A 14,902-nucleotide genomic window follows, 5' to 3' on the forward strand; every position below is an offset into this window, starting at 1 on the left:
GTCTGTCTGGCCCTATTTCTCAGCCTAGTTGAATCTGTTGTTTTATCTAGTCACAGAGAAGGCTTCTGGGATCTTGGTGCTCAGCAGAACCTCCTGCTGGGCCAATAAAGAATCATGTTTGGGAGAGTCTTATGCCTGTTTTGTAGAGGGTGACTGCTCTCCTCCCTAGGAGTCGATCTCTAGTTGGCTTGAGGTAGCCCAGGAGCTGGCGATTGGTGCCAGTTTCTACGTTGTGTTGATGCTTCCCATCTGGGACTGTGCCTGCCACAGTCCTGTTCTAAATGACATGACCAGGCTGCTGAGAACTTTCCAGAGCCCCAGGCAGGAACCTGAGCTGTATCTGAAGCCTGAGCAGAAACCCACGAGCTTTCCTAAGTGTGGAGCATACCCTGCTAGTCATATAAAGCAGACTCAGAGCCGCCTCACTCCCCAAAAGCCTTCCTCAGCCAGGAGCTGATGTTGAGAACCACAAATGGTACAATCCTTCCAAGACTGGAATGACCACACTGGCCTCATCAGACTAGGTCCAACCCAAAACGTGGGTGTGTGCCCATCTATGAACTTGAGACAGCAAGGGCCTAAACTCTCATAGTGCAGGGTTCTCATCTGCTGGCTTCCTTCAGAAGTGAGGCCACTTCTGTGGTGGTGAACTGGCACCCCTTCATCTTCCCTAGAAAATGTGACGAGAGAGAGCCAGGTGGCTTTATGTCCTCTGATTTATGCTAGGTACCCCATTAGGTTCTGGTGGGGGTCTCACTCTCACACTCTCTCCTGTGTGTATATACATATGTGCTCATGTTTATGTGCGTGTAGGTACATGTGTGTGCATGCACACAGAAGCCAGAGGTCATCCTCTGGAGTTGTGCCTTGGGATCTGCTCACCGTGATTTTTTGAAGCAGAGTTTTCAATTGGCCCGGAGCTCAGACTACACTAGGCTAACTGCTAGACAGCCCCAGGTTTCCACCTGTTTGTGTGCCAGCGGCACTGAGATGGCGTGCATGCCCCTATGCCCAGCTCTCAGGTCTGCACGCTTGTATAGCCAGCCCCCTACTGACCATGCCATGTTCCAAGCACCACAGTCCCCAGCTACCGGCTTACATAACATTGCCAGTGGATCCTGGAAAACACCGTGGGAGAATTTGACACTTGGAAAGTTCAGAAAACAAGCTCCAGAGGGCTCCAAAAGTGGCATTCCTGCTGTTTCCCTAACTGGGGGCACTGGGTAATGTCTTAGTCTTGGGGAAGAAATAGCATGAGTTCACTTATAAGAAATAAAAACTTTGCCCAAGTCTCATTTTAAAATGCCTTCAGCCAGCATTCCCAGAGACAAAGCCCTGTCCTGAAAGTTTTCCATCACCTGGCTTTCTTCTCTGGCACTTTCAGAGCTGAAAATATTTTCTTTGACCAAAGATATAATATCTCTAGGAAAGGGGAGAGAATTTTCAGAGTCCTATGCTGTCTACCAATGCCCTTCTTTTCTCTTGGGAGTTCCAACCCACTTCTGCTGTGTCAGACATGACATCTAGCCCCTTTAAATGCCACTACTCACAGAGGTCAACATAGCCCTGTCCATCTGGACATTTGCACAGAATGTCATGTTCCGTTCACCTGGGAAGCCTGAACACCAGCTGCCACCAGTCAGCACAGCGCAGTGCTGGCCTGCTTCAATGAGGAAGCAATCAGCTCTGCAGTTAGAAATTCTGCAGGCAGCCCTACCTCGGTGCAGAAGAACAGGGTACGGTAGAAAGTGCCACAGCGTGGATGCTTGCTCCACCAACACCCGCCTACCTCCACCATCATTGGCATTGCAAAATGGGAAAGAAAAATGACAGCCTGGTGACTACTGGCATGGCTGGGGGTCCTGGACAGGTGATGGAAAGGGGCAAAGTCTGTGCAGTGACTGCCTGACCAACACAGAGCCCAACCGGGGCCACATAGTGGCCCAGACAAAGCTTGGAAGTAGGAGGAGCAGAACACCCAAAGGAACCACCCAGCGGAGCATGGGGAAGCCTGAGCAGGACTTGCAGGAGGAGCCCAGAGGACAAAGACTGCCCTTGGCCCAGCAGATCACCTGGTCCTCAGAGCTGAGAAGGAGATTAACACTTAGGCCATAAAGAGTCCTCAGGGGAGTGTGGACACAGATGGTACCCAGGTGTCCAGTCCACCAATCTCCAGTTCCAGCAACAGCCCTTCATGTCAATATAACGGTTTCCAAACTGAGTTTCCTTGGTGGCGGTGCAAATCTCTTCAATTTTTAAATCCGGAGTAAATGCGTGTGCTCAGATGTATCACACCCTATTTGCACAACTAAGAACAGTGTTTAGAACACTATAGTATGTAATTTATATAGTATATAATTTGTCTGAGCCTAGGCCTCAGTAAAGATACCTCTGTTTAATCGAGTAAAGTCCTTTAAACTCCAGGTAAAACTTGTTTCTGTTTGTAACTGTTCATCTTGGCAAGTCAGGGCTATTCTCAATAGTGGTTGGTCAGAAGAACCGCAGAGAACACGGCTGCCAAGGCTTTAATACTCCAGTCATGGTACCTTGGTACCTCGCACTTCCTCAACCAGCTCACAGTCCTCATGTCTAGATGTTATCCCTCCCCAAAGGTACCTAATTTTAAATTCCTAAAATTCTTTCTAAGGATGACTTTGATGACCAAAATGAAGCAATGTATTTGAAAAGCTTTTACACTTTTATAAATAGATTATAAATATAAATATCAAGCTTCTCGCCATCGGTTATAATGCATTAGCTCAATCATTGAGTCAGAAAAGAGTCCTCCCACTCTCTCCTGTACGAAGTTTTCTTTCTTTGCCTAAAGTCCTCCAAACATCAGGGCCTTCCAATTCCCCTGAACCGTTTCTGAGGTAGGAAGAGCTGACATAGCACAGGAAGAGAACAAAGCTTGTAGCAGAACAGACCACAGGAGAGAGGAAAGAAGCGCTGCCATGATCGGGCCTCAGCCCACCTCCCTGGAACTCCCAGCTTTCCCCTCGCTGACTCAGACAAGCAGATGGGACAGCGCCACCTAACGCATTAGCACTGATTAGCTCCTCCGTTCACCCATTAGCACTTGGAGCACAAGGGCCCCGGAGTTAGAAGGTCTGATGGGAGAAGCGCTTCTTCCTCTGCAATAACTACTGCTTAGGAAAGCCGGCTCGGGAGGCAGCCAGCCCAGGAGACAGGCTCCAGAGCTTTCTTCCCGCTGGATAGGAAATCCATGACCTGCCCAAATATGACGACAGCTGTTCCCCAGAATCAGGTGCACCCAGGTGACTGCTGGGTAGGCACGGTGCAGGTTAAAACTTCTAGTATCTTCCTTCATCTTGTCCATTATACTCTTTGGTGTTTTTGGTCTCTACAAAACTCTGAAACAGTGATATGGATATAAATAATAAGCGAGCAACCATCCTTGAATGGAAGTGAGCCCTGGAATATTCCAGCACTGCTGAATGTAGTAGAGCTGTAGGAAACGGCGCCTAGGACAGGGGCAGAATGGGAAGCAGGGTGGTTCTGGGAACTCTACCAAACCCTGATTTCAGCCAAGTCTAGCTTGGAGACAGTGAACTATGACCCTATCCCCTCTAGTCCCAGGGGACCTTCCCTCCCTTCTGCTCCTCCAAACCCAAAGGGAACGTTCAGCAAACCTAGAGTCTAATTCTAGCCTTTGCTTCATGCTGAGAGAACTCTGCAAGGGTTTTACTTTCTGTTTGGACGGATTCCCAGAACAGGAAGGTTTGCTTTTGGTCTCAATTTTTACTTGCATGGGACCTCTTTTGCCTCTCGAAATCTCAGTGTAAAAGCATCTCAACACAACTTCCTATGGGAAGTAAATGCAATTGTATCTTCGCTAAAGATGAACGGACATCATAAATGGATTCCTTGTTGGTAGACAACACTCGGGGTCCTTAGACGGTAAGTGATGTAGAAATCAGACTTAGCGTTTAACCCTTAGCTCAGAGTTTAAACACCAAAATCAAAAAGTAAAGCAGAAGAGAAGTGTATTCATGAAAACGTTCTGCAAAGCGGGGATGATGTCAGTGCTACTAACAAGAAATGTGACGAACTGTTCTAAGTGCCCCTCAGAATAAGAGAGCATAAAAAGCCTTTGAGAATAAAAAGGAGGCTCTCATTATGGGTGGCCAGAGGAAAACACACAAGTATAATAAGTTAAAGTTCAAATAGAATAGTGCCGAGAAGCCTGTTTGCTTTTAAGTGTCTTAAGAATCCAACTACAGGAGCCAAAGAATATTCATAGGAGCAAATGTCATCTCAGAATGCAGGGAAAAGCTCATTCCACAGCCAGCTAGAGAGACGGGCAAGGCATTCCACACCCTGGAGACGCCCCGGATCAGATGATCTGTAGCTCAGCACTTTGGAATGAACAGCTGAGCGAAGCTATAATTTGTGGGGTTTCCATTGCTCTTTTCTTGCAGAACATGAAATTCTCTTGATCTGCTAAGACAAACCCCCAGTAGGGAGGGAAAAGAAAGAAAGACCAAGACAGAGATAGACAGAAGAGATGCATTGGTCTTGGTAAGTCAAGAGACTCGTGTTTCTGGATCATTCCATCATGACCTACCAGGGCCAACTGACTTAGATCCTTCTGGGTGTTTCTTCACTGTTGAAAGCTGATATTATTCTGGGTGTAAATTTTGAATGCTGCCAACATTGGGTAGGGGTGTGACTATTTCCACAGTTGATAAAGAGAAAACACTTCTTGATGAAAAGCTAACTGTTCATTCAAACCAACCTACGCAGGCCTGCCGGTTAAAGCACACTCTGCCCAGGGATGTACTGCCAGCTTCCCTGACATCAAAGTCTTCCTGAGAAAACTGGCATTGGCTTACTGCCTACTGATCCTTTCTGCTGTCCAGAGAGTGCCCCTGCTCTGGAGACCTGCCCGCCCTCTGATTGCTGCTTTGGATCCCTGCTCATCCACTGGCTTCTCCCTACACTGCATGCTTCCACCAGGAGCACCTGAGTCTACCTGCTGCATAGGTAGACTGGATCCCTCTGGATCCCTATAGATACCCCAAATCCCTCTAGATCCCTCCAGATCCCTCTAAATCCCCCCCTGAATCCCTCTAGATCCCTCTAGATCCCTCTGGATTCCTCTCCTCAGTCCCCCTGCTCCCTCCCTGCTCCACACAGGCTTCTTAATTCTTGAGTTTCAGTAAGAGCATGATGACATTGGTCCCCTTGGTTCCCTCCCACCCCAAGTCAAGAAGGATCCTGTCCACTTGCTTCAACTTCTAAACAAAGCCAGCATCCTACCTGCCCTGCTGGTTCCCTGGTCCAGAGGCCTCCACTCCTCCTCCCCTCTCTAGCCCCAGCGCCTGTGAACCATGAGACACCGCTGGAGATCCTTCACCCACCACCACTTCCCACCTAGCAGCTTCTCACCTTGGACACTCAAGCTCCATCTTCCCAAGCCAGTTGGCCCTGGTCCTCCTTTTGCTATGGTCTGCCACCCTAAGCCCATTTCTCCCCCTCACCTACCTGTTATTCACCTATTCTGAATAAGGGACACCTTCTGGATACCTAGCACGGTACCTGGCACTCAGTAGGCTATCAATAGATGACCAAAGAAACCAACTAGCTCTGACGCCAGGAGGTGGAGCTTATGGGGGGCAGGGCTTCCAGCTTAGTAGAGCCTGAACAGCTGTGGAGGAGAGACATTTGTACACTGCGGGCTTGAGGGAGGGGCCCACAGCCCTGCAGGGCACAGGGACTGCACTACCCTGTCCTCTGGCCACCAAGATGAGCCCAGAAAAGGGACTGTCTCTCCCACAAAGAGGAACAAGTCACATGGAAGCAGATTGAAAGAAGAAGAAAAGCTAGGAAGCAGAAAGGAGAAAGTCCATCTCAGCTGCAGGGCCAGGGTCTGACAGAAAGGTTTCCAGTCCAAACAGGCTCCTCCTGGAGCAGGACCTCAAGGGCAAAACCCCTCACTTTGACCCCTTTGTCCATCCTAATGGAGGCCCTCATCCATCTTCATCAGGGACCAGCCTAAACTCATCAAGATTCCCACCAGGTGGGGTTATCCAGAACCCCTTCCCAGAAGCCTCCAGCTGTCACTTTTTGTCTGTGGACCCCACCCTGTCCTTGGCTCTGGTGTCCTGATCCAGGTATGCCTGTCCACCACAACTATCACTGCATGGGTGTCCATTGCCATCCGAATCATGGCTCCTTCAACAAAACCCAGCGCATAAAACATTTTAATTGAAATGTTTTTAAGGGAACATGTTTTTATTCTGTGCCAGCATCGAGGGCCGGGCAGAATAAGCCTTCCTGTATGCCCCTGTGTGTCTGAGTGTAGTATGTGTGTGTTGTCACGTGACTCTTCCAGTCACACCTGAGATCACAGATGCACTTAAGTCTCAGTCAGTCGGGATGGTCTAGACACCCCAGGCTCTGCCTCAGCCTCCCGAGGGCCGGGTTGAAGGCTTTACCGCCTCTCCCAGCCGCTTCCACTGTCTTTGGAGTTTGCCCTCAATCATAGGATGAGACCCCAGCACACACTGGCTATAGCCCCTTACCTGTTGATCTCCAGAGTGTGCACGCCATACCTGCTCTCAATCCGGTACTTCCCCGGCTCACCTGCCTGGCAGATCAGACTGCCATCTTTGTACCTGGTAGGGGAAAATAATCACGTTAGTGTGACAGCAGACATACTTCTACAGTTTTATCTCAACCTCCTTCGTGCTCTAAGAAACATCTGCTCCTCCCTCCCCTATCCATTAATGCAAAACGCTCTGGACCTGGCTTTCAAGAAGAGGCAGGAGTTATAACGTTCAAACGGACAGTACCCCGTATATCCGCTTGAACCTCTTAGGAATTCAGAAATTATCATTTCATTTAAAAAGAAATACAGGTGATGCTAGCCAGGTCCCAGCCTGGCCCATCAGGCCACACTGCAGCTGGAACACACAAAGAGAAAGTCACACAGTGCATGAAGCCCTAGTCCTGGGAGTTCCAGTCCCCAACCTGCAAAGCAGAGCTCACCCACCACAGGCTGTTACAGTTGGCCAAGCCTTGGAATACTCCCTCGTCTCCTAACACCGTGGATGAGCTGAACTACAAGGTTGCTAGACTCCTGTTAGAGATCTCAAGGGGATTTACGCAGCAATCTGCAATTTCCACAGCAGGAGAACAAAGAGGGTCTGCGGACCTTTAAAGATTTAACTCAAATGTAAAAACTACTATTCATATCTATAGCTTCCCTCAATGCATCCTCCTGTAATTAAGCAGATACATGGGCTCTCTGGACAAGGTCAACAATGAAGCCAGTGCATAGACAAGAGCCAAGACAACAAACACACATTCCTATTCTGGGAGCTAACCTTTCAACACAATGTTCTGAGAGAGTCACCAGGGCAGTGTCCCTGCCATTTGAACAATCGAGCATTAACCAGACATGCATTTTAAATGTTGCACATATATTTCCCTCAGGGACTTCCATAGATCTATAGGACAGACTCTGAGGCATGTATGCCTTCCACACACAGTTATCATAGGAAAGCAGCCCTGCGTACACACAGTCGCTCACCATTGCACCACGGGTGTGGGGAATCCTTGCACAGTGAAACAGAGCTTCACGGACATCCGCTCCCAGATGGTGTGGGACCTGAGCCTCACCAGGATCTCAGGGGCTCTGCTCATCCGGTCTTCAAATGAGTGTCTCTCCCAGGCTAGCTTGTCATCCACCTGCCAGGAAGAAGCAAGGATGGTCAGGGTGGGCGTGGCAAGAGTATCCCTCAAGCAGTGAAGTATTAAACCACCAGCATGCATGCAAACTCTCCTTCTCTGCACCCCAAGGAACTGGGAGGTCCTCCTACCATCTGCTCCAGAGAGTACTTGTCCAGCTTGTCACGAGCTAGTGACCGTGCCAGGTGGACATTCTCCTCCAGCTGGGCCAGCTCACTGAGGAAACGCTGTCTCTTAGCTTCTCCATAAGAAGCCTCTAGGGAGCGGTACCTACGAGAGCCCAGAAACCCCGTTAGCCATAGGACACGTGACAAGACTTTGTGGCACTGACAGACTAGACTGATCCTCTCCGGCTACCCATCCCTCAGTGTGATGAGGAAAAAGAAAAAAAGACAATGGAGGGAAATAAAGCAACCTTTCCTACTTAGTTTTGCCTCTTGCTTTTCAGAGTGCGTTAAGGGCACACAGGAAGTTACAAAGGACAGCGGGTGTGTGGTTTATTAATATAGATATGCACATCACACATCTCTTGCTTTCTTGGCATGAGAGACCAGACTAATATACTTGGCCACTCCTTAGAGTCCTTCAAGAGCATGTATGTATATATGGGTGCTTGGAAGGATCCCTGCATCTAGAGGTTGAGGGATCATAAACAATGAAGAAATACCAGTCTTAATCCTGGGTCATCCCTTTCTACCAAAGCAAAGGACCAATATGTACCAGACTGGACTAATGCCTGCAAGGAATGATAAGAACTTTGATAACAATTAGGGCTGGTTGAGAGTGGTAGCACATAATGAAAGACCGAGACTCCCATCAGGGCTCATGGGGCCCACTCACCCTCTGCAGCTACCCTGCAATGCAATGGTTTCAGCTCCCTGGACCCCGGGATCACTCACTTGCCACCCAATCCACTTACGGAGGCAGCAGTGATCTCGAGACCCGACATGAGGAAGATACCCACATGACTGACGAGAGTAAAATGTGATTCCACGGGGGACAGTGGGGTGAGTAGAGGACTGGCCAACCCCACGCCTGCAGCCCTATACCTACCACGAGGACTGATGTTTACCTTAGGCTAAGAGGTGCCAGACTCGAAGTGAGAGAACCCAGTGCAAAGGGTCTGTGTGTCATGAAGATTTCCATCCACTGAGACTGTCCCAAAACTGTGTGGGATTCATAACCAACATACCAACCATTCCAGCTAATGATGTCCACTTTCCTCATCCGACAGTGGGGACACTGAGGGACATTTATTATGTTCAAAGGCACGCTGATATATAATGGGTGGCCACACAGCGGCATGGCTCAAATGTCCAATGTATAGTCCCCAAACTTAAATATAATCAGAAGATATCTTTCCAAAAATGAATATTTGAAACTTCAGAGTGTTTATGTCCCATGTAGCCCAGGTTGACATGAAAAAGTCACTATAGAGCTCAATATGACTTGAACTTCTGATCCTCTTGCCTCTACATCCCAGTTACTGGGCATTTAGTCATGTACCATACGTGGTTTATGTGGGACTCGGAATGATAACCAGAGCACCACAGATGCTAAGCACGCACTCTCCCCACTGACCTACACCCCCACTGACCTACACCCCCACTGACCTACACCCCCACCCCACAAAGCTTGTACTCTGAAGTCATTCTTTAACATCAGAAGCCCTCACTTTATAATAAAATAAATGTATACAGTATTCATAGTACAATATACCTAAAGCACTGATAAGCTAATTTGTCTTTTAAGAAAAGGATGAATCAAATTCATACTTATAAGTCCATATATATAGTATTCTTCAGCCCTGTCCTTTGAATGAACTATTAAGGTATAACACATTATGTAAGCGAAGTCCTTGCGTCTTTGTGAGTCTTTAAACAGTGTCCACGTATGATCCCACGGAGAGCCGTTATCTTACTGCAGACCTGAACTTTATCATTTCACTGTTTGGCTATTCCTCTAGGATGAAGCTCTTTGTAAGTACTACTAAATTTGGTACATTTTATTCTTTGTTGTTGGTGGTGGTGGCTTGGCTTGGTTTGGTTTTGGTTTTTCGAGACAGGGTTTCAGGGTTTCTCTGTAGCTTTGGAGCCTGTCCTGGAACTAGTTCTTGTAGAGCAGACTTGCCTCGAGCTCCGAGATCCACCTGCCTCTGCCTCCAGAGGGCTGGGATTAAAGGTGTGGGCCACCACCGCCCGGCTGCATTTTTATTCATTAAATACACATTTTAACTAACTAAACGGGAGTGTGAGGATTACTACAAGGATGCTTAAAAATAATCATAACTGTGACATGGCTGGGAATTCCTTGCCCCTGGATGTAAGAGAATTTAACATGCCGGGAATCTAAAAACACCAGGAATCTCGCTTCCACCTCGCTTGTGTTAGAGCTCCACAGTGGATCGTTCTTGTTGAAGAACTGTACTTTGCAAACAACTGAAAAGGAGACTGTCCACTTCCCACTGTTGGTCCATAGGATCTCCCGGAATTGGAGGGCGTTACAGGTGGTTGTGAGCCACCTGGGAATCAAACTCGGCTCTCCTGCAAGAGCAGCAAGAGTCAACTACTGAGCCGTCCCTCCGGACCCGCCTGTGTTTTTCTTGAAAGACCAATGCACAACCGCCAGCAGCTGCTCCATCACTTGGATTTTGTAACTGTAGGGTTGACATTCTGGCCGGTCCTCCTCTTTCCTATGACAGTGCACCCTCGTGAGCCAGATCCATTGACATCTAAAATACGATGATTTATGGAACCCTTCATAGCCCTTGGTGTCCACAGAGACAGCTGTTTAAACACTGGCTGCCTCCTCAGAAGATGACCTTGCTCCAAGGGACAACAGCCCCGGAGGCTGTGATGGAAACTCAGCCATGGAAAGGCAGGGATCTGAGGGCAGAGGGTAAGCCAAAATCGCATCTCAGCCCTGGACAATCATGATGGAGATGCTGTTCCAACTCCTTGTGTGTTGGGACTGACGTCAAATGGTAAAGAGCAAGGGAGTGATTGAAAGAACTCAGCTTTGGTTATAAGCAGCCTGGCTTCTGCATGCTGGGCCTCCCCAGCCCACACGAGAATTGAATGCCTGCACTTAGAAGCACAGAGCTATGGGCTGTGGCCAAGGGAGGGCGCAAAGCAATTACCTGTTCTCCTTTTCAACTTCCTCCTCTTCTGAGGCGCTCACGCGCTTTGCACAGAGCCTGCACACACCCCCAGTGGAGCTCTGACTGGAAGCTCTCTGTGAAGAGGACCTCTCCATAAGAGACCTCTCAGATGACGACTGGGTGGTTGCTCGCCTGAAGAAACAGTGAAAACGATGAGGTGTTCTGGAAATCGCTAACACTTATGCTAACACACACAGTTTCCTTTCTACACACCCATCCCTCCCTACAGCACACACACGTGCACCCAAAGCATGCACATACAAGTCACACATATGTACATGTATGCCCATAAGTAGTCCATACAGATGCACCTGGGCATGCGTCATGCATGTATATGCATACATACCACATACAGAGGCACATACATATACCAATAAATACCACACAAACATAAGCAGGAACATGCATGGTCATGGACACACACATAGCCAGACATCTATACATGTGTAGGCACACCTATATATTGATATATACATATACAATCACACAATCACAAGCACACATATGCATGAGTGCACCTAAACCCAAGCCTGCATATTTGCATGTGGTACTCTTCCTTGGTCTGCAAACCACCTCTGAGAAATACCCCCTGCCGAGCTCCCTAGAGCTGGTGGGTCCCTTTCTCTGCCAGCCATTCCTGAACCATCCTTTTTGTTTTTCGGTCAAGATGCCACGTGTAGATGTTGATGTGTGAGGGGGTGAAGGTAGTGTGCCTGTGTTCATGTGTGTATGTGTGTGTGTGTGATATGTTTACGTGTATAGTATGTGTGTGTATGTGGTGTGGTGTGTGTGTATGCATGAGTGTGTGGTGTGTCTGTGTTTGTGCCTCTGTGTGTGTAAGGTATAATCTCAGTCTCTGTTGAGATGGGCTGCAAATGTTTGGCTTTGTTTATAACGAGGATGGCAACTAAATGAACGCCACCAGCACTTCTAAATATAGGGTGCTGGTGACATGGGGCAGGAACCTGCAGCAGGAGCAGGCCAGACTCAGAGGTCCCTTCCTGCTCACCACCCTCTAATCAGCCCATTGAAGCTGTAGATAGGCCGGCAGCCACTCCAGCAGTGCCAGGGAGGCACAAGCCGCAAGCTGGAGGAGACCTCGTCCTTCAGGAGCTGGGCCAGAGAGGAAGGGGGATGCGGGGGTCTAGATTCTGGCTGCACTGGGCAGGGAGGATGGATGCTCAGGTGCTGCACCTGTACTGCTGAGGTAGCAGAACTGTGGTTAGAACAGACTTCATTTCCATCTTTGCTCTGCCACCTATGAACCCTGCCAATGCTCTTCCCATTGCTTTCCTCCTTGTCCCATACTGTGTGTGACTCTTTAAATCCCGCAAGTCAGTGGGCTTGTACTGAGTAACCTTGGGCATCTCCACCAGGGTCAGCCCACAGGCCCTGCAGGATACAAAACTCCATGCAACCAAGCCATGCAACCCAGCCAAACTTTAGTTTTCCAAAGGGATGTGTATATCAGGGATGCAGTCTTCCTGCTTTCAGACATCCCTCAAACCCTTTCACCTCCAGATCTCAGGGAATTACACAGCCGGAAGACATCCGAGCTATGCATTCAGCATTCAGGAAGCCTAGCCAGGACCTCACAACTTACTTTTTGGATGCATACTGGTCCAGGAGGTACCTGGTTTGAATGTTTCGGTATGACTGGTCGAAGTGCTTGTGTCTTTTCTGATAGAAAGGGACTGCCACCAGGGACATTCTGAGTGCTCCTAAGAGAGAAAAGAGCATAAGTCAGGACCTGTGGTCTCTGCTTTACCTTCTACATCATTCCAAGGGAGAGGGGAGGAGCTGGGGAAATGGCTCTGTGAAAAAAGTACTTGCTATGCAAGCAGGAAGCCCTGCAAAGGATCCCCCAGCACCCACGGGAAGACTTGGTCCTTCATGCCTTTAACTCTAGGGCTGGAGGTGGCAGAGTGGAGAAAGGAAGGGTCCAGGAGATCACTGGCCTAGAAGTCCAGAGATCAGTGATCTCTGGGTTCAGTGAAAGACCTGTCTCATAGTAAGGTGGAGAACAATTGAGAAGGACACCTGACATTGATTCATTGATTTCTGTTCCCACCTGCATGCGCGCGCGCACAGAGAGAGAAAGAGAGAGAGAGAGAGAGAGAGAGAGGGAGGGAGGGAGGGAGGGAGGGAGGGAGGACAGGCACACAGACAGACAGGCATACATACAGACATGGATAGACACAGACAGACACATACAGACACACAGAGAAAAAGACAGCTGTAGCAGATACACACAGACAGACACACAAACATGACAGACACATACAAGCACAGAACCACACACAGAGAGAGACATGCACAGAGAAAGAGAGGCACAGATAGACAGACACATAGACACAAAGACACACAGACAGATGTATATATAGAGAGACATAGACACACCACACACACACACACACACACACACACACACACACACCAGAAAGACTATTCTGATCCCAAAGGGGGGATGGGGAGGATTGCACAGATAGAAATAATCTTCAGATATAATCATGAAGTCCACAGAGTTCTCTGGAACCCAGTTTTAATTTTTGTCGGCTTCCATGAAAATCAGAAAAATGCGCCTTTAATTTCTTTCTTTTTTTTTTTTTTTTTTTTTTTTTTTTTTTTTTTTTTTTTGGTTTTTCGAGACAGGGTTTCTCTGTAGCATTGGAGCCTGTCCTGGAACTAGCTCTTGTAGACCAGGCTGGTCTCGAACTCACAGAGATCCGCCTGCCTCTGCCTCCCGAGTGCTGGAATTAAAGGCGTGCGCCACCACCACCCGGCTTTTAATTTCTTTCTTAACATCAGTTATAGACTGCCTACTGTGCTTGGAGCAATGCACAAAGCAGCGTGAGTAAAGAAGATAAGAATAATTTAAACGGATCAGGGAAGTAAACAAATGCTTCACATGACAGGAGCCAGAGGCCACACAGAGATAGAGCGTCCTGCAAAAGAGGAGAGAGGGCAGCCAGCGAGACCCCCAGCAGGGCACATGTGGGAAGGCCAACAGAGGTCAGGTGGCAGGAAGAGTTCTGAAGCGTGAAGATGGAAACATGGCGTACAGCAGGGCCTTACTCTGGAAAGGCTGTGGCCACTCCAGAAACGTCCCGTGGCTGGGCCAGGGGTCTCAGGAAATTACCAACCCCCCAGTGTCTCCAAGAGTCATCTGAAGTCATGAGCTGTGGACTTCTGGCATCTGAGGCAGATACAGGAAAGGACAAACCAAGACAGCAATGAAACCCCGGGGTGTGAAAAAGTGAGCGAGTCTTGGTGGAATTCTCCCGAAAGATCAATGAGAGATTTTGGAGCATTTCTGGAATTATACATCTTCATCTAGTGCACAGATTCACCCCAAGTAAATAAAATCCACGCCTGGCCTCTTCGGTCAATCTCTACACAGTCACTCAGAGACAATTCTCCTCCGTCTCTGTGAGCCTCGGTTTCCCAGGCCTGAGCTCTGAGTCTGCTGTGTTTAGAGCCCACAGCACGGCTCCAAGAGTGCCACTCAGAAGAAATGACCAGAGTAGAAGCTCAGCATGGAAGCCTGTGGTCTCAGAGAAGAGACTGCCTCCTCCATTCTAGTCCTCCCCATCTATAGTACAAAATTCACCACATCGCACAATTTACCCTGTGATCAATTCCAGTTAAGACCGTGGGATCGCAGAATCACAGAGCTGAGAAAGATCCCCCAAGGTCGGTAAACTTCTGTCTTGGGGCCCCTTATGCTTTGATACACTAGCATATTTCAGTAACCTCTTCTCAAAGCTCGACAAGTCAACCAACCATCTCCCAGATGCCAAATGTGCTTCCGCCGGCTTCCACAGAGTGTGCCACCATCCACTGGTTGCAAAAGTGTAAAAAGACATTGTGCCCTAAGGGCCCCACAGAACCAACCCAGCTAGCCTTCAAGGAGAACTCAGAGGTCAGGTGCCAGGCTCCCTGGGGCCAAACCCTGTCACCAGCTCGGTGGTGCAGCCTTGGGGCTTATTGCTAATCTCTCCAGCTCTGATATTCCACACTGAATCT

At 48.6% G+C, this 14,902-nt stretch overlaps 1 protein-coding gene across 1 annotated transcript in view; it reads right to left on the reverse strand.

The window, feature by feature from the left end:
* Myom2 (myomesin 2) overlaps positions 1 to 12,586 on the reverse strand; it is a 58,576-nt gene extending 45,990 nt beyond the window's left edge. Inside the window, exons 1-5 of the mRNA XM_038328146.1 lie at positions 12,480 to 12,586; positions 10,856 to 11,008; positions 7,848 to 7,986; positions 7,559 to 7,716; positions 6,549 to 6,641 (exon numbers count right to left, since the gene is read on the reverse strand). Of these exons, the coding sequence (XP_038184074.1) occupies positions 6,549 to 6,641; positions 7,559 to 7,716; positions 7,848 to 7,986; positions 10,856 to 11,008; positions 12,480 to 12,586 (650 nt within the window). The remainder of the gene's footprint in view (positions 1 to 6,548; positions 6,642 to 7,558; positions 7,717 to 7,847; positions 7,987 to 10,855; positions 11,009 to 12,479) is intronic.
* Between the last annotated feature and the right edge of the window lie 2,316 nt (positions 12,587 to 14,902).

The sequence above is a fragment of the Arvicola amphibius genome, chromosome 4 (assembly GCF_903992535.2).
Source record: "Arvicola amphibius chromosome 4, mArvAmp1.2, whole genome shotgun sequence".
NCBI lineage: Eukaryota > Metazoa > Chordata > Mammalia > Rodentia > Cricetidae > Arvicola > Arvicola amphibius.